This window comes from Vipera ursinii (assembly GCF_947247035.1).
Source record: "Vipera ursinii genome assembly, chromosome: 6".
NCBI classification, from domain to species: Eukaryota; Metazoa; Chordata; class Lepidosauria; order Squamata; family Viperidae; genus Vipera; species Vipera ursinii.
This window is the reverse complement of record NC_139515.1, coordinates 43,808,614-43,831,840: the sequence shown is the minus strand read 5'-3', so window position 1 is coordinate 43,831,840 and position 23,227 is coordinate 43,808,614. Positions and strand designations below refer to the sequence as shown.

General features: G+C 37.7%; 1 protein-coding gene across 4 annotated transcripts in view; it reads right to left on the bottom strand.

Annotated features, from left to right (window-relative positions):
• Positions 1 to 1,512: 1,512 nt before the first annotated feature.
• Positions 1,513 to 23,227, bottom strand: part of RAP1B (RAP1B, member of RAS oncogene family) — a 33,336-nt gene continuing 11,621 nt past the window's right edge. For all 4 annotated transcript variants that reach the window (XM_083365603.1, XM_083365606.1, XM_083365604.1 and 1 more), the window contains 7 exons: positions 20,381 to 20,464; positions 16,399 to 16,467; positions 15,927 to 15,983; positions 13,967 to 14,107; positions 11,886 to 12,029; positions 10,830 to 10,945; positions 1,513 to 3,830 (listed from right to left, as the gene is read on the bottom strand). In XM_083365603.1, coding sequence (XP_083221729.1) covers positions 10,859 to 10,945; positions 11,886 to 12,029; positions 13,967 to 14,107; positions 15,927 to 15,983; positions 16,399 to 16,467; positions 20,381 to 20,437 — 555 coding nt within the window. In that variant the 5' untranslated portion in view covers positions 20,438 to 20,464 and the 3' untranslated portion in view covers positions 1,513 to 3,830; positions 10,830 to 10,858. The remainder of the gene's footprint in view (positions 3,831 to 10,829; positions 10,946 to 11,885; positions 12,030 to 13,966; positions 14,108 to 15,926; positions 15,984 to 16,398; positions 16,468 to 20,380; positions 20,465 to 23,227) is intronic.

Genomic DNA, 23,227 nt, shown 5'->3' with positions numbered 1-23,227 from the left:
AAAAAGAGAGGCGCCCCTGCCCATTCCGAGAGGTGCGCGCGCACCTCTCCGAACGACCGGAGTTGCGCGCGCACCTCCCCAAACCTTTGGGGAGGTGCGCGCGTACCTCCCCAAACCTTTGGGGAGGTGCGCGCGTACCTCCGTGCGAAGGGGCAGCGGCTCTGCTCTTTGAGGAAGCTGCCGAAAGCTGCCCGTTGGAAGAGGTGCGCGCACACCGGGCGGCTGGGAGCCGCCGACCTGTGGGCTAGGGGTTCACATACTTTTTCCACGCTGCACTGTGAATGTTTACATGTTATGTTCAATTAAAACATGACAACAGCTAATGTTTGTGTAGTATTATTTTAAGCAGACTGTGTTTTTCTATTGTTGTGACTTACATGATGTTTCGAGCGCATTTTATGGCCAATTCATGCAAAACTCCACGTAATCCCAAAGGGTTCACATACTTTTTCTTGCAACTGTATATTGTATTTTGTCCATGAAAAACAAATTATTGTCCATGAATTATCATGTCGTGCTTTGATTTGCTTGATGGATGTGATATTTTTGCTATCACATCCATTCTGAAGTTCCTAAATTATGTAAAGCTCCCGATATCTTGGGTTAACTGATTCTCATGGTGAACACAGCATTATTGATAACAATTATTCTCTTGCAGTTCTTGAAAGGGAATCTGCTTTGATTTGGTAGTAGCAAGTAATATTTTGAGTTGTTATCTATAGACATGGAAGAAGCAACATTTCAGGGAACTGACGTACTATGGAGTAGGCAACCTCGGCTCTTTTATGACTCACGGACTTCAACTCCCAAAATTCCAGAGTCAGCATAGCTGACTCAGAAATTTTGGGAGTTGAAGTCCGTGAGTCATAAAAGAGCCGAGGTTGCCTACCCCTGGCTTATACCTTAGGACAGAGGTTCCCAAACCTTTGGGCAACAGGGACAGGTTCCGTGGAGATATTTTTCTGCGGACCGGAGGGGCCGTGGTTTTGTGTGCTGCCTGCATCCTGCGGATGGGGCTTTGTTTACGTGGCCCATGTTGGGGACCCCTGCCTTAGGACACTTTTTTCTTTCCATTTAACTGTGTCAGATTCTTGGAGACTGCCTAGACAAGTCTCTGCAGTTTTCTTGTCAAGATTTTTCAGAAGTGGTTTGCCACTGCCTCTTTCCTAGGGTTCAGACAAAGTGACTAGTCCACAGTGACCCAACTGGCTTTGTGCCTAAGGTAGGACTAGAATTCACAGTCTCTTGAGTTCTCTCTAGCTTGATGCCTTAACCAGTACACTGACTCTCACCCAAGTCCTAAGCAAGAAATCAAAAAGTGCCTGGGATCTGTGCCAAAATTATGAAAGTTGTTCCTTTCTATACAGCTAGATTGAATCTTGTCTCCACAGGTAAACAATTAAAGTTTTTTCAAATTTCTAAATCTTTTTATACAGATTTCTAGCACTGCATCTAAATATATGCATGCATGAGTCAAAGAAAGGTAATTTTTCTTGTAATTGCATACAAAATCATATTTAGAAAGACAGACCAAGTTACAGAGGAGTGTGATGTTTGTCATAGAAAAAGGGGGTGGATACAGAAGGGGATAATCAGAATTCTGATATACATGAATGTCTTACAATCACAGATGTGCTACCTTCTTAATCCATTAGCTTCAAAAAAAAGCCTGGAAGCTGAGGACAATCCAAGAAAACAAAGCAGTCAGATAAGGCACAAAAGAGTTAACAGAAACAGAACTGTTATCTAGGACATTGATGGCAAACCTTTTAGAGACCGAGTGCCCAAAAACAACCCCGCCCCCTGGCCTGCAACAGATCGCCCAGGTGGCCCTGCAGCGCCATGGTGGCCACCCCCTTTGCCCGCACCCCGCAGCATCATCTGCACTCAATGGGGCGCGAGGGTGGAGTCTTGTCCCTGCTGCCCAGCTGCCATGTGCTTGGCTGCGCTGCTTCGCGCGGGCCACACCCGGGGGCGACTTTTCTCCAGGGAGCTGCTGATGAGGAGGAGACAGTGGGGCTGGGGCAACGGCGTGTGTGCCTACAAAGAGGACTCTGAGTGCCACCTCTGGCACTCGTGCCATAGGTTTGCCACCACTGATCTAGGATGAAGGAAGGGAAATGATTGGAAGGAATGAGGAGCCAGATATCATAAAGATCTGGTTATGAAGATCTAGGGCAAGAGAGAAAATCACTCTATTATGTTGATTTCTTCAGTGCACCAGCCATGTAATATTCACATTTCTCAGTGGATACAGATCAAACTCTGCAAAGTTTCTATTGAAACAAACCATAGGAACCTTTAGTAGTATAAAGCCATGATTATCTTAGGTATATAAGCAATGGGGGATTCTTTAAATACTTACACTACTGTTCCCACAATGTTTCACCACTGGCTATACTGGCTTGTGCTTATGGAGCTGAGATACTAGTTGGGATCTACCAATTGGGACAATGATAAAAGTGTTTGGAGGTGTATAAATCTGACTTAGGCTCTTTAAAAAGTTCTGCTTTTTGGCTCATGTTAACATTTTGTTAATGAGTTCATTAAAACATTACACAAAACAATCTGTTACAGAACAGGTAGTTGTAATGCAAGCCCTTGCATGGCAATCCAAATTTATTGAACTACTGATGCTAAGTCATACAAAATTGCACCACTTTTAATTAAGGCTTTTAGTTTACATTTGGCCACCTCAAATCAGTTGTAACATTAGGTTGTCAATTTAAATACTGTGGCTCCCTGTTGGATTTTACACGCAATCTTTACACCCAAACAATGCATACAAAGCAACAAGGCATTGTTAAATAAATCTGCAAAAAGGTAATTACTGCAACTTAGGCCTTGGGACCAATTACACATGATTAAAATTACTTCCCACATTCACATCCACAGTACTCGTCCACCATTTAACATCTCAACCAAAACGTTACACATGTAAAACAATCACTAACAGGCAAAAGTACTAAACCTGTATATTTGGTATTGCAAATACACTTATGCATGAGCAAGCAAGGGAATTCACAGTGAGAATCTACAGCTGCAGAAGCCCAGAAATGATTTACAAAAAATTGTTAAATCATTAAAAATTGTTTTATAATATACACTTCTTGTTGTAGACCCCCACTGTACACACAACTATAAACATTGTTCCCTATGTAAACAAGGAAAAGGAAACATACGATAAAAGGTTGAAAAATCTGGACATTTCCTTCCCAACAGATATTAAAGGCAATGTCTTTAGACAGACATTATACTGAAAGGACTCATTTTAAAGACACTAGTTCACTGTCTCCACAGGTTTTTTTTATCCTAAAATTAAAAAACTATATAGCTGTTGTGTTAATCAAAGCGCTTTTGTACAATTACAATGATGATCCTGTATTTTTTTTTAAAAAAAGTTACAATAAGCTACAAATACCAATGAAGCAAAGTTATCTGGAGTAGTCTATATAGGAGCTCTTTGGACTTTCTTTTATTATGCTAAAATAGTGGTGCTTTTAGGATTTACATTATTGTACTCTCCAATAGGAAGTATGGGGTTTGTTGCAGTATACAGTACGGATTTCATACATGTACAACATTGGTAAATGAACAATGTCTCTCACTGGTAATACTGGATGTAGGCTCTGGTTTTACCAGTTGCATACACTTAGATTATGTATATGTAAAAATCTCTTGTGACACTGGAAAGTGATTACAATGTGCAAACTGATGTAGCTGTCATCATTTTATAAGGGTACCACCACAGGAAAGTCCATTTAAGATGTTGGCAGGTTTAACAAAGTTGGAATGCTGGCGCTGTTGTAGTCAGCAACAGTTCTTCAGACCTGCGGCAAGGACAAACAACAGAGAATTAGCTGCTACATTTACCTAAATAGTTAAAAGAGAACTCCTGCTCTTAAATTTTCCAAAGCATTAAATAGTTTTATTTGTCTAACTTGGATTACCTACTACTCTTCAATTAAACTTGATTCAATCACTCAAGCATAGGATCCACTATAAAGATGAACTTGCAGGACCTCCTTGCAGCAAACAGATTTTATGAAAAAATGCACTTGAAATTCTTATTTACTTTATCTTTTTTATTTAAATTAAGCAGATGGATATTTTACCAGGTCAAAATTGAAGGAATACATCCAATACTGCATTCACCCTCTATAGGATTCTCTTCATTCTCCCCCCTCTTTTTTGTGTAAACCCCTGATCTTCTAACACAGGGGTCTTCAAACTTGGCCCTTTTATGACTTGTGGACTTCAACTCCCAGAATTCCTCAGCCACATAAAAGGGCCAAGTTTGAAGACCCATGTTCTAACATAAATTTATATATTCAGGAAATGAGGAGTCCATTTTTCCATTGGCTGGTGGACACCAACAGGTAAAAAGTTCAAACATCAGCTCTACAAATACCAACCTAGGTAAATAAACAGGAACGCAGTAATGAAACTTATTTAACCAACAGAAAGAACAAAAGCGCATAAAACATAAGCAAATTTAATAGGCCTGGGTAAAAAAACTGAACACCAAATGAAAACATTGTTTTGGGTTGTGCTGTAACTATAAAAGCAAACAGCTGCTGGTTAAAATAGGCATTATTATTTCAAGATAACGTAGCAAGCATGGTACAATAATATTTATTCAACTTTGAAAACTTCAGGAGATAATTATAAAATCTAGGAATTGTTGTGAGCTGCTTTGAAATATTTAACTGCTAGGTAAAATATGACTTAAAATAAAATGCTGCTGTACTTCAATCAAAATAGTCTGTTAAATGTAGTGAGGGGGGATCTCCACATTACAATGCATTTTACATTATTAGCATCTGTTCTAGAGCGCTTGGGGGGGGGAAACAAAGAGGAGAGAAAGTACAGTTCTTTTGTTCCAGTGAAGTCCACTAGTCTGATACTGGATATTACCCAGTTGAGAATTTTAATTCTTTCTACAGCTGCTAAAACTTCTAGTAATAACAAACGAATCCCATTTTCTAAGCATTAGTCTCTGCTCATTTTATTGAAACCTAATTTCAAAATGGGTATCACTCTCATACAAGCAATCGTAACAAGCAAGTTACTTTAGTGAAAATGCTTATGCTTCATTGAATATCAAATAGATGGATTTTTTTTAAAAGGATGAAACTAAAGAAACAGGCCCAGGGAAATTTCCAAAGTATTTAAATCTGAGCAGTTTTACCATTAGAGACTTGTATAAAATGGAAATAACATCAACATGAGATTCACTTCAATTACATTTTAATATTGTAGTCACGAAATGACTCATACTTCTAGGGAAAGAGTATCTTTAAAATCTTCTAGCTCACGGGTGGCGAACCTATGGCATGCGTGCCACAGGTGGCACGTGGAGACGTCCCTGTGGGCACACGCGCCATCACCTAAGAGGGAGGCGGGGCCAGGCTGCCCTGCCCCCTCTCCACATGCTCCTGCGCTCTTGCTCTTTTTCTCTCTGCACTGAGAGTCAGGGAGCAGCTGCAAGAGCTGGAGGATCCGGGCTGGATGGTGGAGGCAGCTGCAGCACGAGTCCAGGTAAGACTCCGGAGCAATTTTGCGCCCCCTTGGCTGATCATTTTACAATGCTCCAGCGGCCCAATCCGGGCATCGGAGGCCTTCTGCTGCCCAGATCTAGGGCTGCAGAGCGATTTCGCCCCCTCCCAGCCGAACTGGGCAGTAGAAGTGTTTTCAAAGCTTCTGGAGTTCGCATCCATGGCTGTGGGGCGATTTTACAATGCTCCAGAGGCCTGATCCGGGCATCGGAGGCCTGCAAAACACTTCTGCTGCCCAGAACTAGGGCTGCAGAGCGATTTTGCTCCCCCCTCCCACGGCCGATTTTGCAGGCCTCCGACACCCGGATTGGGTCTCTGGAGCATCACTCACTTGGCCATGTCCCCGGCACCCAGCAATGCATAAGTGGGTTTCTGGTTGCAGTTTGGGCAGTTGGTCTCAAAAAGGTTCGCCACCGTTATAGCTCAATAAACCTTTGTGTTAGCTTGCCAACATAAGGAAATAGGACAGGTTCTGAAGGTTCATATAACTTAATCTACTGAAGTGATCCTAGCTGTTTCTCCTTAATTTTTTTTTAAAAAATACATTTTTATATATTTTATACATTATACATTTATAGAATCAATTTGGCTGATAACAGAAATTGGCACACAAAAAGTTGCCCTCCTTGTTCTTACTCTGACCTACCCATTTTTCAAACATGGGTAGCACACAACTGAATGTGAGATTCTACTCAACAGTGATTACTCCTATATCTTTTTTAATTTGCTTAAATATTTATAATTTAGAAAATATCTGTACTGGTATTTAAACATTTATGGTTATAGATAGGCTAATTCTTCTAATGCATCACAAAACAGATTTTATTTTTTATTCTTATTATTAGATACTAGAATACAAATTATGCACCTTGCTAATTCTACTTATTAGTAGAATAGAACAAAACAGAATAGAATAACAGAGTTGGAAGGGACCTTCAAGGTCTTCTAGTCCAAACCCCTGCTTAGGCAGGAGGGAAGTTTTTCCATTGATTAATCGTTCTGTCCTTAGTTCTAGGTTGCTTCTCTCCTTGATTAGTTTCCATTCATTGCTTCTTGTTCTACTTTCAGGTGCTCTGGAGAATAGCTTGACTCCCTCTTCTTTGTGGCAACCCTGAGATATTGGAACTGCTATCATGTCACCCCTATTCCTTCTTTTCATTAAACTAGACATACCCAATTCCAGCAACCGTTCTTTATGTTTTAGCCTCCAGTCCCGATCATCTTTGTTGCTCTTTTCTGCACTCTTTCTAGAGTCTTAACATCTTTTTTCCATCATGGTGACCAAAACTGGATGCAGTATTCCAAGTGTGACCTTACCAAGGCATTATCAAGTGGTATTAACATCTCATGTGATCTTGATTCTATTCCTCTGTTAATGCAGCCTAGAACTGTGTTGGCTTTTTTGGCTGCTCCAACACACTGTTGGCTCATATTTAAGTGATTGTCCACAAGGACTCCAAGATCCCTCCACAGTTACTACTATTAAGCGAGTTACCACCTATGCTGTACCTGTGCATTTGTTTTTTCTTGCCTAAATGTAGAACCTTATTTTTTCCACCATTGAATTTCATTTTGTTAGATAGTGCCCAATGTTCAAGTCTGTGAAGATCCTTCTGTATCTTAAGCCTATCTTCTGGAGTGTTGGCTATTCCTGCCAGCTTGGTGTCATTTGCAAATTTGATGAGTTCTCCATCTATCCCCTCATCCAAATCATTGATGAAGATGTTGAACAGTACTGGGCCTAAAACAGAGCGTTGGGCTATCCCACTCCATACTTCCCTCCATGTAGATGCAGTTCAATTGAGGACTACATGTGGAGTGCGGTTGGTCAGTCAGTTATGAATACATCTGGTTCTGATGTCTAACTCACATTTTTCTATCTTATCTAGTAATAAGTCTACTTTATCAAATGCCTTACTGAAGTCCAAATAAATTATATCCACAGCATTCCTCTGGTCTACTAATTTTGTCATCTTGTCAAAGAATGCAATAAGATTTGTCTGGCACAATATTTGATAAACCCATGTTGACTTTTGGTTATGACCTTGTTTGTTTCTAGGTGTTCACTGATTCACTGCTTATCTTTTTCAGAATCTTTCCAGGTATTGAGGTCAGGCTGATAGGTCTGTAATTTCCTGGAACCAATTTTTTTCCTTCCTTTTCCCCCCTAAATCAGCTCTTTTCCAGTCCTCTGGTAGTTCCCCGGTGCTCCAGGATCTTTGAAAGATATAGTTCAGTGGTTCTGAGATCACGTCTGCCAGTTCCTTCAGAACCTTGGGGTGTAATCCATCTGGTCCTGGTGATTTGAATTCATCTAGGGTGGACAGCTGCTCACTTATCATTTTCTTGCCTATTTTAACTTCTGTTTCTAATCTGTTTTGTACGGTACTGTTTTTGATAGGTTGCACTGTTTTTTCCCTTTGTGTAAAGACGGAGGCAAAAAATGAGTTAAGTAGTTCTGCTTTCTCCCTGTTGCCTATTACCTTGCCACTTTCTCCCACTAATGGACCAATCGTTTGACCTTTTTCTTGTTTTTTACATGTTGAAAGAAGCTTTTTTGTTATTTTTGACTTCTGTCGCAAGCCTTATTAATTTTGAGCCTTAGCTTTTCTCACTTCATCTTTGTAGGCTCGGCCTATTTGCTGATGTCCTGCCTTTGTTATGTGCCCCTCTTTCCACTGTTTATACTTGTCCTTTTTATCTTTCAATTTGTCAGACAGTTCTTTATGCAGCCACAATGGTTTCTTTTGAGAGCTGTTATTTTTCCTCTTCGTTGGTACTGTGCTAGACTGGGCCTTTATTATCTCACTTTTCAAAATTTCCCAAGCTTCTTGAGTTGTTTTCTCTTGAGGATTCTCATCCATGGAATCCTTCAAGTATCAGAGTGTTCTTTTTTATTAAAGTTTTATTAATTTTTAAGAATTACAGTCTTTAGTGGTTAGTAAACATGTTGTCTGGGTTCAAATATTTAACGTTAACTTTTTAATATAAATCTGTTCAATACTACACAATCCAGTAATTTTTCCTGATCTTCTCCATATTTTTTCCATTTTCCCTTCATTACACCATTACAATTTTTGGTATTGTTAATGCATACAAATTTAGATATAAGTATCTTCATCATATTTTACTAATATCCTACAAATAATATCAATTCATAAATCAATATACTGTTTTGTACTCTTGTTAAAGTTTGATTTTTCATCAGTATTTGCAATATCTTTATCAGTTATGATTTCCTCAATATTAAACATTTATATAACATGCTTTTTAAAGGTAAAGGTTCCCCCGCACATGTGTGCTAGTCGTTTCCAACTCTAGGGGCCGGTGCTCATATTCGTTTCAAAGCCGAAGAGCCAGCACTTGTCCAAGGATGTCTCCGTGGTCATGTGGCTGGCATGAGTAGACGCCAAAGGCGCACGGAACACTGTTACCTTCCCACCGTAGTGGTCCCTATTTTTCTACTTGCACTTTTACGTGCTTTCGAACTGCTAAGTTGGCAGAAGCTGGGACGAGTAACAGGCCCTCACTCTGCTACGCGGCACTCGGGATTCGACCCGCCAAACTGCCAATCTTCGGATCGACAAGCTCAGCGTCCTAACCCACTGAGCCACCACGTCCCATGCTTTTTATGACATGCTAATTAAAGCTTTTGTTCTTCAGTTGTCAGCAGCTAATGGCCGAAGAGGTGTGGCTGGTCTTTCCCCTGCCGGTTTAGAGGGTTTTCTGTGGATCGAATAGAGAGACCACCATCTCTCCATGATCAACAAGGCACCTCTTCTTCATCGCCTCTTTGGGCAACTTTAGGCCCTTTTCAGGGCTCCCAAAAGGGCGAATCAGGCGTGGAAGGCAGAGCCTTGCCTTCCTGCGTTCATCTCGCTGTGACGCAAAATTGAAAGTCTCTTATCAGAGAGTTCTTTATGCAGCCATGTTGGTTTCTTTTGAGAGCTGTTATTTTTCTTCATTGGTATTGTGCTATACTGGGCTTTTATAATTTCACTTTTGAAAATTTCCCAAGCTTCTTGAGTTGTTTTCCTCTTGAAGATTCTCATCCATGAAATCCTTCCCAAGCTCTAAATTTATTGAAATTAGCTCTCTTAAAGTCCAAGACTCCAATTTGGACTTTATGTTCTATTGCTTGTGCTTGCATAATATTGAATTCCAATACTGCATGATCACTCTCCACTTCTATCATTTCATCTCTGTTAGTGAGAATTAAGTCCAATATGGCTCATCCTCTAGTTCCCTTCTCTACTTTTTGGGAGACAAAGTTGTCTCCTGGGTTTGTCAGGAATCTGTTTGATCTTCCACTTGGCACAGAGTTTGTCTTCCAGTTGCTGTGAGGGTAATTAAAGTCCCTCATTACTATTGTGATGTGCTTCGTACATACCTACCTGACTAGCAAAAAGTTCATCTATTTCCTCTGTTTGGTTGGTGGCCTGTAGTAAACACCTATGGCAATGTCATCCCCCCCCCTTTTATATTGACCCAAATGCATTCAAGACAGGTTTTCATCATTGTTATGCTCTATTTCTGTAGAGATGTAGTTATTTCTTATATAGAGAGAAACTCCACCTCTTTTATTTGATCTGTTTCTTTTAAGTAATTTAAATCCCTCTATCTATATGTTCCATTTGTCGGTTTCATCCCACCAGGTTTCCGTAATGGCAACAATATCATATCTGCCTTCATTTAACTGAATTTCTAATCCACCCTGTTTATTGTTCATACTCTGTGTGTTGGTGTATAGACATTTGAGTCCTTTATGACTGACCCCGTGTTTACTTTCTACTCAACCTGTGTGGTGCCTAAGTTCCCGTATTTCCTCACTACCTGTTTGATTAGTCAGTTAACTCCCTGTCCCCATTGTTTAGTTTAAATATATGGTTTGTTGCAGTCAGCCAAATGTTCAGATTGGTTTTGGCATTTTTATCCACCTATCAAATCCTTCCCAAGGACATGATATATGCAGATGTTCGTGTCTGATGAACTTAGAGGTACTGTCGCACAATGTAAGCTGTTCCGAGTGAAGCTCCCTTTGGCAATTGACTGATAGTGAATTTGTCAATGCTGGTGGTATTCAAGTGGTGCTCCCATTGTTTTGAGATTGCAACCAAGGAGTCTATTACTATAGATACATACAGGAGGTATATTGTTATTTATATGATTAGAAATACTTCAAGAAGGATTTAAAGAAATCGATAAGACTATTTTATAATTTATCACGAGAAGTAACTTTTACAATAGGCTATGCTCCACTTGCAATCTTACCTGGCTCAGTGCTACAGTACATACATGTATTAAAGTAACTGACATGACGACTTTTTGCGTGCTTTTCCAGGCACAGGAGTTTTTCTGTTAATTTGTCGCACAAGGTCATAAAAGATCTGTAAATAAGAATTCATTTCATTTAATACAGAAGTTAAATCCTATAGATATCTTGTAATGCATTAAACTGAATTCTGATTAGTCTTAGTAGCAGTCCCATTTCACTTATGAAACTTTTTAAAATTTTTGTTACAGTGAAATAGGGACATGTTACTGTCTACCTCATTTACTCTCCTTATTTACAGTAAAAATATGCTGCGATGCACCATTTGCGCAATTATGAAATACTAAGTGCTGCACAAGGGAATAAACGTACTATAAAATTATATAGCTCTGTATTACAATTATGATACTTATTTGAGAAATTTATTTTCAAGAAATTACCTGCCTTTTTCAATAAACTTCCTAACATACGTTTCTAGAAGAGTGTGTTTTAAGATTAACCTTTGCAAGATACCCTTTTTTGTTTAAAGAATTCCAATACCCAATGTGAATGTTCTCTGAGAAATATGGGGGTAAAATAATACACACAGGTGATAATTTTTAAATTAAATCCCCAAACTGAAACAGCATTCAAGTGTGCTTACATGACTAACTGCTTTTGTCTTCTGTGAAATCCAAGGCTAAAATGCCCTTATTATTTCTCCCAGCTAAAACAGACTAGGGAAAAGTGATTTTCTCCCATTCATTAATTTATAAAAATTTAATTCATAATCAAAAATCCTAATTTTAAACTTCTAAAAAGGGCATGCCCTAAAAGCACTGTATTAAATAATATCTACTTCATCATTCTGTTTAAACACAATTCCCAGACTTCACTTAAATACTACTAAAATTAATGATTAACACAGCTCAATGAATTAATCATCATTTGGAAACAAAAATGTCTTACATTTTAAATTAGAAAGGAATATACGGCCATTAACATTCACAAATAGTGTTGATGAAGAGGTGGGCCTCAGACAAATAAAAGTATTATAAATACTTTATACTCTTTACCTCATTAACATTTATCTTTGATTTTGCAGAAGATTCTAAAAATGCACAATTATTCCATTGCCTTGCTAAATTTTGTCCTTGTTCCTTTCCCACAACTCGTTCATCTTCCAAGTCACACTTATTGCCAACGAGAATCATTGGAACCTAAAATGACAAAATATTGTATATGCATTAAAATGATATATGATTTACTGAATGGCTATTAGAAATTGGGTATTATAAGAAAACCAATTAAATGCATTTTAAAAATAAATTATTTGAGAATTAAAAAGTTAAGTTTGTAGTAGATGTTAGATTCTTTTGAACTGTCACAGTGATCTTGAGCAAGCACATAATAGTTAAAAGTGAAAGTAGGAACTCATGAGTGGGCAACAGAAGAAACTATTTTTTCAGTATGCAGGAAACAAAAAAGTCTCATGAAATTGTTGTGGCTAAAAGGGAAGCATGTACAGATCAATATTTCATTTCTTTAGATAGCCAAGACTAGCTGAGGAAGAGGGATAAAAAAAGAGAACGTTCACCATTTAACTTACTACTTTTTCTCTACATCAAACTTGGATTCTACAAAGCCCAAATCATGGATCCTAAGCAAATATACCAAACATTACATAAAACTGAGATGAACTTCAAGTCTTAACTATGCATTTGAGAATTGTGGGTTATGATTTTGTAACACCAGCTTCTTAATAGAAACTATAATTTCTGTTTTATGTAAAAATGCCTCAAGTCTCAAAAGAATGTATAGAAAATTGAACTAAGAAGGATATGGCAGCTTTAGAACAAAGTGAGAAAGGCACAATAGAACATATGCAAAAAGACACATGGAGGAATGATGAACTAGCTATAAAAGACAAAAAAATGTACATAAAGGAATGGTGCGAAAACTGAAGATCAGAGAAAGATAATGTATAGTACACACAGGGAGAAAAATATAGTTCCAAAACCTAATCTACATATGTAAGAATTATACAGCAATTTCATAAATATTAAGGATATACAATAAATTAGAATATAATGTCAGCTTATAATAATATTCCTACTGATTTATTTAAAAAATCATGGTTTTTATTCTGTGCTGATTTATAATAATTGGAGATAATTATTTCTACAAAAATAGTTCCCTTGAATTGAAACTAATATTTTAAATTATATTATTCTTATGAAAGTTGATAGTATAGCAAAATGAAGGAACTATCAAAATCTGTGGGGAAGAATAAATGTGGTACTATATTTTGAGAGCTACATCTACGCTGGTTACTATTAAATATTTTTAAAAGTTAAGACTTTATTAATTCATTTCTAAGAAATAATCACCCAGGATTTTTCTTTCAATGATAGTTTTCACAAGAAAATTGTATTTTCAGTTTTCTTGATTTTAATGTATTTATTTCATGATTGGACATATTTGTTAACTGCAACCCTACTTCACCAAATTACAAGCTGAAGGTATTACAGAACTTTCCATTGTAGTTTTCAAGTTTTAGATTTCTTTTTCTGTTCTTATGGTAATTAATGTTTCCAGATAAACAGATGCATTTGTTCAATGAATGGTATTACAGAAAAATGCAATGTGCTACAATTATTCCATTTTTATGTATATTCTTGGCTATTTTAGTCATTTCAAGATTCATTTGCACTTTCTGATGCAATGTAATTTTAAAAACATTTGCAATTTTTTTCTGCAAAGAAATGTTGTTACATGGGAGAAGGTTTTAATAATCCATCATATAATTTTTGGTAACCTGCTGCCACAAGAGTTGAAGACTACTTGAAAACTACAACAGGCCCTTATTGTAGCCATAGGCCCTTATTGTAGCCATAGGCGGGGCTACAGAAGCTAAATGGTAGGTGGAGGCTGCTGCCAGGCAGATCTGCGGGGTGGGGTGAAATGGGGGCGGTGGGGATCGAAGAAAGCCCTTCCAATGGCCGATGTGGCTGTTGCGATGCAGCATATATTAGGCGCATGCTAAAAATCATGCTAGGGCTTATTTTCTGGGTGGGTCTTATTTTTGGGGAAACATGGTACTTAATACATTCTTTACATCCATCTTCATGCAAAAGGGAAAAAAAATGTTACTCACATCATCAGTGTCTTTGACTCGAAGAATTTGTTCTCGTAGATCCTGCAAATCATTAAATGTGGATTGTGCTGTGATGGAATAAACTAAAGCAAATCCTTGACCATTTTTCATGTAGAGGTCTCTCATTGCTGTAAACTGTTCCTGTACATACAAAGAGAAATGGAGAATTCAAAACTGGCTTGTTTAGAAAGTCAAACTGACTTGTTATGAGTATGTTCCTTTTAACATCATTATTATAAACACAAACAACTATTCTTCAAATACAGATAACTATTTACAGGTAATCCTTGATTTATAACCATTCATTTAGTGACTGTTTCAAGTTACCACTATTGAAAAGGGTAACTTATGATTTTTCACACTTACAACTATTGCAGCATTCCATGGTCATGTGATTAAAAATTTGGATGCTTCGCAATTGGTTCATATTTATAGTGGCTACAGTGTCCCGGGGTCATTTGTCTCAACACTGCAATATAAAGCATAGCCATTCCAAGAAGCCCTAGGTTTGCAGCATGAAGGGCAGTGACCCCAGGAGAATGGTGCAATGCTGCAGTGACCTTAGGAAGTCCCAGCCCTGCAGGATGAAGCATAGTTGCCCCTGGAGTATGGTGCAAAGCATAGTTGCCCCGGAGTGTGGCTTTCTGAGTGGGCTGTGCTTTGCACTCCAGTGCTATGTTGGAGTTTCCTGGGATGGCTGGACTTTGTGCAGTGGCATTGGGCTGAGGCTTCCTGAGGCAGCTGCAGCTTCAGACAATAGGGATTGCTGTGATTGCTGTTGCTAAGTAATGCAGTTATGTGATATCATTCTTTACGAGTATATCATTTAGCCTTGGAAATTGTGGTACCGATTGCTATTGTAAGGCTAACTATATACAAGATGCAGCAAGCATATCAAATAATTGATAGTATCTGAGTGGACAAGAGAGATACCACAGAATCATATCTTCCGTGCCGTTTTGTAGTATTACTTCCATGAATTGAAATAATTTCATTTCTTCTCAAACCTACCTGTAGGAAATTATTGCATATTTACATTCTCTGTATTTCTGCTCTCCTGTCTACATAATTCCCACAAACTTGGGTTGAAATCTTCCTACAACTACCAGAACTTTGCCACAAGTATTATGCCAAAAATTGAATCTACAATCATTTTTAAGATGCAGTTTCCGTAACAAATGGATCACATATTATTAACTGTAAAATAATGTACTATACTGGGTCCCAGGTATATTTGTTCACTTTTGTCCTTTCATATAAAACATCACAAATGAATAGAAACTGAGTCATATTATTATTCTTTGACAGATACACATCTGCTTGTCTTAAGAAATTAATGTTTCATCTTCCATCGTTCTTGTCTTTTTAAGAGTTTTCTTTCAAATTATTCAATTTCTAGTGCTTTTTCTTCAAAGATAATTATTTCTTAAGAATGCATTGTAAAATGATGAAATGACATTCAATGAACACTAGTTGCCCAACTAAGGCAGAAACAATACCAAATTTAAGATTGTTATAATGTACACAGATAACACTTATGTTTACCCGGCAATATAATAATATATTAAGTTGTTGAAAGCATCAAGGATTTCTCCAATCCTTTAGACCAGTTCTGGGAAACTTAACTGATGGAAAAGGGAAAAAGGATACCAGTCAAATGCTAACATTCTATGTAATATCTGAACCCCTTTTAAATACTAGTGCAACTGAAATGTTAAATGCTGATCCAATCACCTTTCTAAACTGAAAATTTAATTTGCTATAGCTTACAATCTCTCATTTTCCTCTTGAAATTAGTCTTATTTTCCAATAATGTTGTTCTAACTAAATAAAAAAGATAAAAATAATTTGTGTTTCCTTAGGTTACGTACTATCTGAAATCAGAAATAGTGTCAAAACCTTATTATGAAAGTCTCCCATTTTATTTCATAGTATTGTACAATAGCTTTATTTTACATACCGTTCCTGCTGTGTCTAGGATTTCAAGCATACATTGTTGAGCATCTACTTCAACTTGCTGTCAAAAGAACAGAAGCAAATTTTTATTGAAGCATAGTTTCTTGCCTTTATTAGTTATACCCACAATGCATGGAGGTTTGTTCTTGTCATATTCAAAGAAGTTGGTAGGCTATTAAAGTGTAAAGGTTTATATAATATGATAGCAAAATGATTGCTACTGTAATAAATCTTGTTGCAGGTTGTCTTATTCTTCTCTTTTCTTCCACTTTATCCAGCATTATGAATTTCTAACAGCAATTTTCTAGTTTTTCTTGAACTGCCATTTCTTTACATCCCTTTCTTTTGATCAATAGCTTTTGATCTCCACATGCCTCTTTATTACTCTATCATGCTTACTTCTTTTAAGTGCTAGACTATTTTTTTTTAATATTAAGTACTAAGTATATTTATAATTTTAAAAAAACCGCACATACCTTTCTGTAGGAATCTTCTATCGTTGGATCATATTTTTCAACAAATATTCCTTGAACGAACTGTACAGTCTAGAATAAAAGGCAGTGTGTACATAAATACAGTTTATTTGAATTTATTTTTAACAATAACTCAACTGGAAAGTTCATAAAAAATTCAGGACAAATAAAGCCATAAGTTACTATCAATATTTTAAGCAGTTGACTTAAGAATACTGGCTCACTAGTTTAAACTCATACTGAATTATGAACAATGCTTCAAAAATTATTGTTGTTAGTTGCGAAGTCGTGTCTGACCCATCGCAACCCCATGGACAATGTTCCTCCAGGCCTTCCTGGAGGTACCATCTTCTGGAGTCCATTTAGGCTCACGCCTACTGCTTCAGTGACTCCATCCAGCCACCTCATTCTCTGTTGTCCCCTTCTTCTCTTGCCCTCAACCTTTCACAGCATTAGGCTCTTCTCCAGTGAGTCCTTCCTTCTCATTAGGTGGCCAAAGTATTTGAGTTTCAACTTCAGGATCTGGCCTTCTAAAGAGCAGTCAGGGTTGATCTCTAGGACTGACCGGTTTGATTGTCTTGCAGTCCAAGGGACTCGCAGGAGTCTTCTCAAAGGCCTCAATTCTTTGGTGCTCAGCCTTTCTTATGGTCCACCTTTCACAGCCATACATTGCAACTGGGAAGACCATAGCCTTGACTATATGCACTTTTGTTGGCAGGGTGATGTCTCTGCTTTTTAGTGTGCTGTCTAGATTTGCCATGGCTTTCCTCCCCAGGAGCAAGCGTCTTTTAATTTCTTGGCTGCAGTCCCCGTCTGCGGTGATCTTGGAGCCCAGGAAAATAAAATCTGTTACTTCCTCCATTTCTTCCCATCTATTTGCCATGATCTTGGTTTTTTTTAATGTTAAGTTTCAACCCAACTTTTGTAGTCTCCTTCACCTGCAACAAGAGGCTCTTTAGTTCCTCTTCACTTTCTGCCAATAGAGTGGTATCATCTGCATATCTTAGGTTGTTGATATTGCTTCAAAGGACTCCTCAGCTAAAATCACCATTATAATCATATTTCTATTTAAAATTAAGGCAATGCCAAAGTTCACATATATACAAATTACCGGTATACGTAAAGGTAAAGGTTCCCCCGCACATGTGTGCTAGTCGTTTCCGACTCTAGGAGCCAGTGCTCATCTCCGTTTCAAAACCAAAGAGCCAGTGCTTGTCCGACGATGTCTCCGTGGTCATGTGGCTGGCATGACTAGACGCCAAAGGCGCATGGAACACTGTTACCTTCCCACCGTAGTGGTCCCTTATTTTTCTACTTGCATTTTTACGTGCTTTCGAACTGCTAGGTTGGCAGAAGCTGGGACGAGTAACAGGTGCTCACTCTGTTACGCGGCACTCGGGATTCGACCTGCCAAACTGCCGACCTTCTGATCAACAAGCGTCCTAACCCACTGAGCCACCGCGTCCCTTATGCAAATTATACTTACTTACAAATTATAAAATTAATATATTCAAAAAGATACTGAAACTGAAGCCATATTTATTTATTCAACCATTGTAAAAGAGGAAAGGAAGAAAACGTAAGCAAATGTTAATATTAAAGTAGGTGAAAAGAAAATTCAGAATTTCACTTCTGTCATTTATGCTTTTACCCCATACACATCTAAGTCAGTGAATTTTCAGAGTTGCAGTTGTTTATAAATTCAGTTTTACAATTGTTAAAATGCCAGGTTTTGAGATGTAAAAAAAATCAGACCAAGATAAATCACTTTCTGCAACAACATGTGATAATGGCTTTATCACTGACAGTGTACATTGTGAAGCATTAAAACTCCATTTTGCAACATGTAACAGACTACCAGATTTCCACTGATTTCATCAGTAACTTGCAATCTAAGGTGACCTTCCAAACTAATTTTAAACAACGTAACAGGTGACTTTATACTCCAAAGAGAATTAACAGCCAAAGTTCTGGTTTTTTTTTTGCTTTTTTAAAAAAAGTAATCTGTAAATTTACATGGGCAGTTCGGAAATAAACCTCCATTTGTTTATCAATGACAGACACACAGATACAGAACTTTTATTGTACACATTAGAAAACTAGAACATTTTTGACATAATCTCCATTCAAATTGAGAAATTTCTCATTTCTTACAAGGTTTGAAATTCCTTAGTAGTAGTCGCTCAGCACAAAATCTGGGCTATTGGGTGTGTGTGTGTGTGTGATCAAAAACATCGCAACAGAACTGCTTCCCAAAGTTCTTGGGCGTGTCTAGCAGTGTGCGGGTGAGCATTATAGTGAATTAACATCACACTGGAAGTGGTGCCATAGCAAATCCCACCAAATGTGAAGATGCCAAAGGAATACTGCTAGTGAAGTTCATGGAGCATGGTTTGACCATCAATTTAGAAATCTACTGTGAAACGTTACAAAAACTCAGATAAGCCATCCATAACAAGCGTTGGGGCACGCTGACTTCTGGTGTGGTGTTGGTTCACGATAACGCTCGCCCGCACACTGCTAAATATGCACCCAAGAACTTTTGAAGCAGTTCCGTTAGGATGTTTTTGATCACCCCTCCCCATAGCCCAGATTTGGTGCTGAGTGACTATTTACTAAGGAATTTCAAACCTTGTAAGACGTTATGACAAGTGCCGCAATTTGAATGGCGATTATGTCAAAAAGTAATGCAATGTTATAGTTTTCTAATGTGTATAATGAAAGTTCTGTATTTACGAGTGTCTGTCATTGATAACCCATTGGATGTTTATTTCCGAATTGCCCTCGTACAAAGCTAATATTGGTCTATGGCAAGTTCTTTCATCATTCTCAGACAATACGTTCTCTTTCACTCTATGGAAAAGTTTTTTAAAAGTTCTCTGAATTATAGTTTCACTTTTTGTGGGAATGCCTCTGAGTTGTTTTTTTTTACTTCAACTGACTGCCTGGATAGTCCTGTACTTTTCTTGGCAAGACTTTGTAAGTGGTTCGCTATTGCCTGCTGAAAGTGTGTGATTGGTCTAATGTTACTCAGTGGCTTCAGGCCTAAGATGGGACTAAAACTCACGATCTCCCAGTTTCTTGCTTGATGCATTAACCACTAACCAAACTGGTTCTCTATTCTGCCTATCAGTTTAAAATCTTCCAAAGATCTGATCTTTAGGAAGTACACTACTAAATACTAAATGCTTGCGGTAGCTCAGATGACTAGATTTTTAAAATGCAAGATACATACAGTAGGTATTTCCAATCATTGTAAAGTTTTATAGACAACAAATAGATGCACCCAATGAGCACTCCTTTCACTTGATTCTGAAATGTGCATGCTCATAGGAGTAAAGTAACTTATAGCCATTTATTTACAGTATCCTTCTAGGGTTGTCAAAGAACTAAGGCAACTTTGGGAAAAAAATTTTTTAATTGAGTCCTAAACAAGAGGCGAGCTTCTAAAGTCTTCAAATTTTCCATTTGCTTGGAGGGAACTTAAGAATTATTATACTCCCTTGCTGACAATACTTGAATTGTTTCAGCACTAAATGTAAGGATAAAAGTGTTCTAGATCATTTTGCTGTCAGCCTTGCAAATCCAAAGAAGCAGCACATCCACAAGTACTAACTTTACTGTAAGGCCATATTAACATAAATTTGCAAGTCTGAAAGTACATTTCTTCTCCCTGCTTTGCAGTCCAAAAAAATAGAAAGGGTCCGTTCTGTGACCTCTTCCATGCCCCCATGGTCTCTCTGGACTAAGTTGCTTTTCATCTGACTATTGTCTGGCTCTTTCTCCTGTCTGCCATATATCTTCACATCACTTTGTTGTGCTATTTTTTTTCTACAAATCAGTTCCAATTCTAGAAATTGAGTTTCACAATAGAATACAATATTTTTATGCACAGAAGTCATCTGAAGTTTAGTCACCCTGAGCTGTAGATGCAACGTATTTTCTCTGCTTATAAATCAGTAAGATGGAGGTGAATACTACTTACCAATGCAGACTTCCCAACACCTCCCGAACCAAGAACTACTAGTTTATATTCGCGCATGATGTAAATCTTAAATCACCTTAAAACCTGCAATACAAAAAAATATGCTATATTGCAAATATACATGTGTCAATGTAGTTGATTAACATGTATGCCATGTATGAAATTGTGGAATTAAAAACAATGAATAGAAATTATGGCTATCTTATTCCAAAATTAGTGACACATTTTATGGTATAAACCTTGAAAGGTATGCAGAGGAAAAGCAAAATATTTTATTTCAATATGGTAATTTATCCAGTGTCTCCAAATCTGCACATGCACATATACTCATGTGAAATTAACCTCAAACTTTTTATCAGTAAACTCACATAATCTCAATTTATAAAATGTTCTAAATTTTTTAATCCAGAGTTACAGTTTAAGAAATAACACTATTATTCCAAAAGACTCATTCCAGGTTTTCCTTAACCCAACTATACAATTACATTAACAGCAAATATTCTAGAACCTGTGGCATTATCTCTTATGAAGACTAAGGCTTATATAGATAAACAGTTGGTAATGCAATATCTTTTCACTATGAGTACTGGCTATGCAAGTTAATTACAAACTCTTGCATTCATTTATATGGAGAGGAAACTTAGAATAATAGTTAAAGTCATGTACTAGGACCCAGGAGACTCTGTTCTATGCATAGAACCTGGCTAGATGATTTTGAGCTCTTTATCAGTTTACGTGGTTGTTGGTGTGAGGAAAACAGCAAGCATTATACATGTCACCTTGAGTTTTCAAAAATAAAAGTGGGATATGAATAAAATAAATCAATACAGAAATAAAATATTCAGCAAGGGTCCCTTTCAATAATCAGATAGCTGAACTCACTATATTTCTGGTTACTGAACAGAAACCTGGTACACTTCTAGTCAATCATAAAGGTAAAGGTAAAGGTTCCCCTGCACGTGTGCTAGTCGTTTCCGACTCTAAGGGCCGGTGCTCATCTCCGTTTCAAAGCCGAAGAGCCAGCGCTTGTCCAAGGACATCTCCGTGGTCATGTGGCCAGCATGACTAGACGCCAGAGGCGCACGGAACGCTGTCACCTTCCCACCATAGTGGTCCCTATTTTTCTACTTGCATTTTTTACGTGCTTTCAAACTGCTAGGTTGGCAGAAGCTGGGACAAGTAACACTCACTCTGTTACGCGGCACTCGGGATTCGACCTGCCAAACTGCCGACCTTCAGATCGACAAGCTCAGCGTCCTAACCCACTTAGCCACCACTTCATACTTATGCTTTAACCACTTCAGAGATAAAAAGAACTTGTCTGAAAGTTGACAGGTACCTAAAACACACTTTGTAGGAATTAAGAAAAAACTTGGTATGGTAGTACTTGCAAGATCCACTATAAAATAAGTCAATGGCAGTTGAATATGCTTCATTTTCTACTGTGTCAATGCATAAAATCCAAAGGCAAGTCAAAATTTGGGGGGAAAAACTATTTACTGGACAAGCTGAACACTGGAGATAATTCTTAGGTACACAATTGGAAAAGACATTGGTTGCTCTCATGCAGCACTCACAGTATTTTTATGGTTTGTTGTGAAGATGCATAGTATACATGCACCATCTGCTAACTGCTACGTTCTGAGATAGCAGCACTTGAGTGAGATGCAATGAAGAATGAGAATCAACCCCTCACAGAAACAATTGTCAGATACCACATATTTTTAAACTGCCACTTAAGCAATGCAAGGCATAAAAGATACATGTCCTCTTAGCTATATTAAAAATAACTAAACATCTTAGTACTAGTGTACTTATGTGTGTGCATTTATGCACCATAAATTAATGCTATGGGTTGTTTTAGATAATTCCTGAAAATAGACTAATGTTCCAAAATGTTAATATAGTAAATAAGGACTCTGCTATCTGTTCATCTTATTAAGCAAGGGAAGAATGAATTAGACTTTTCACTTGTTTTAAAAATGCATAATGGATTTTACATTGACATTAATCCATTGACATTAATCAGTCAAAATGTTTGCATATATACAATCCAGGAAAGTTGCTTGTTAATATATTGCTTCAGCTACAAATGTCTACTAGCAACTGGATTCATAGTAAATTATTTTATTCTCATGGGATATTGAGCTGTCAACAGAAAAATCAGTTATGATGAAATACTATGATGAAATATATTTTTATTCTCAGTGTATTAATGGGACAAAGCAATGGCCATCCAGTGAGGAAAAAAGTATTTGATCCCCTACTGATTTTGTACATTTGCCCACTGACAAAGAAATGATAAGTCTATAATTTTAATAGTAGGTTTAACAGTGAGACAGAATAACAACAAAAACATCCAGAAAAATGCATTTCAAAAAAGTTATAAATTGATTTGCATTTTAATGAGTGAAATAAGTATTTGACTCCTTTACATGACTTAGTACTTGGTGGCAAAACCCTTGGGTTTTTTTTGTGTGTTTTTTTAATCCCATTTATATCCCGCCCTTCTCCGAAGACTCAGAGCAGCTTACAATCTAAGAAACACAAATCAATCTGCTTAGCAATAGCCTTCATTCTATGTATATGCCTGCTTATTAGGGCTTTCACACACACCCCCCAAGCAGCATTATTACAAAGTCAGCTTAATTGCCCCCAACAATCTGGGTCCTCATTTTACCTACCTCGGAAGGATGGAAGGCTGAGTCAACCTTGAGCCTGGTGGGATGCGAACCTGCACTAATTGCAGGCAGCTGGTGTTACTTAAGGAGGCATTAGCCCACTGCTCCACCAAGGCTCTTGCCTTGTTGGCAATCAGAGGTCAAAACATTTTTTGTAGTTGGCCAC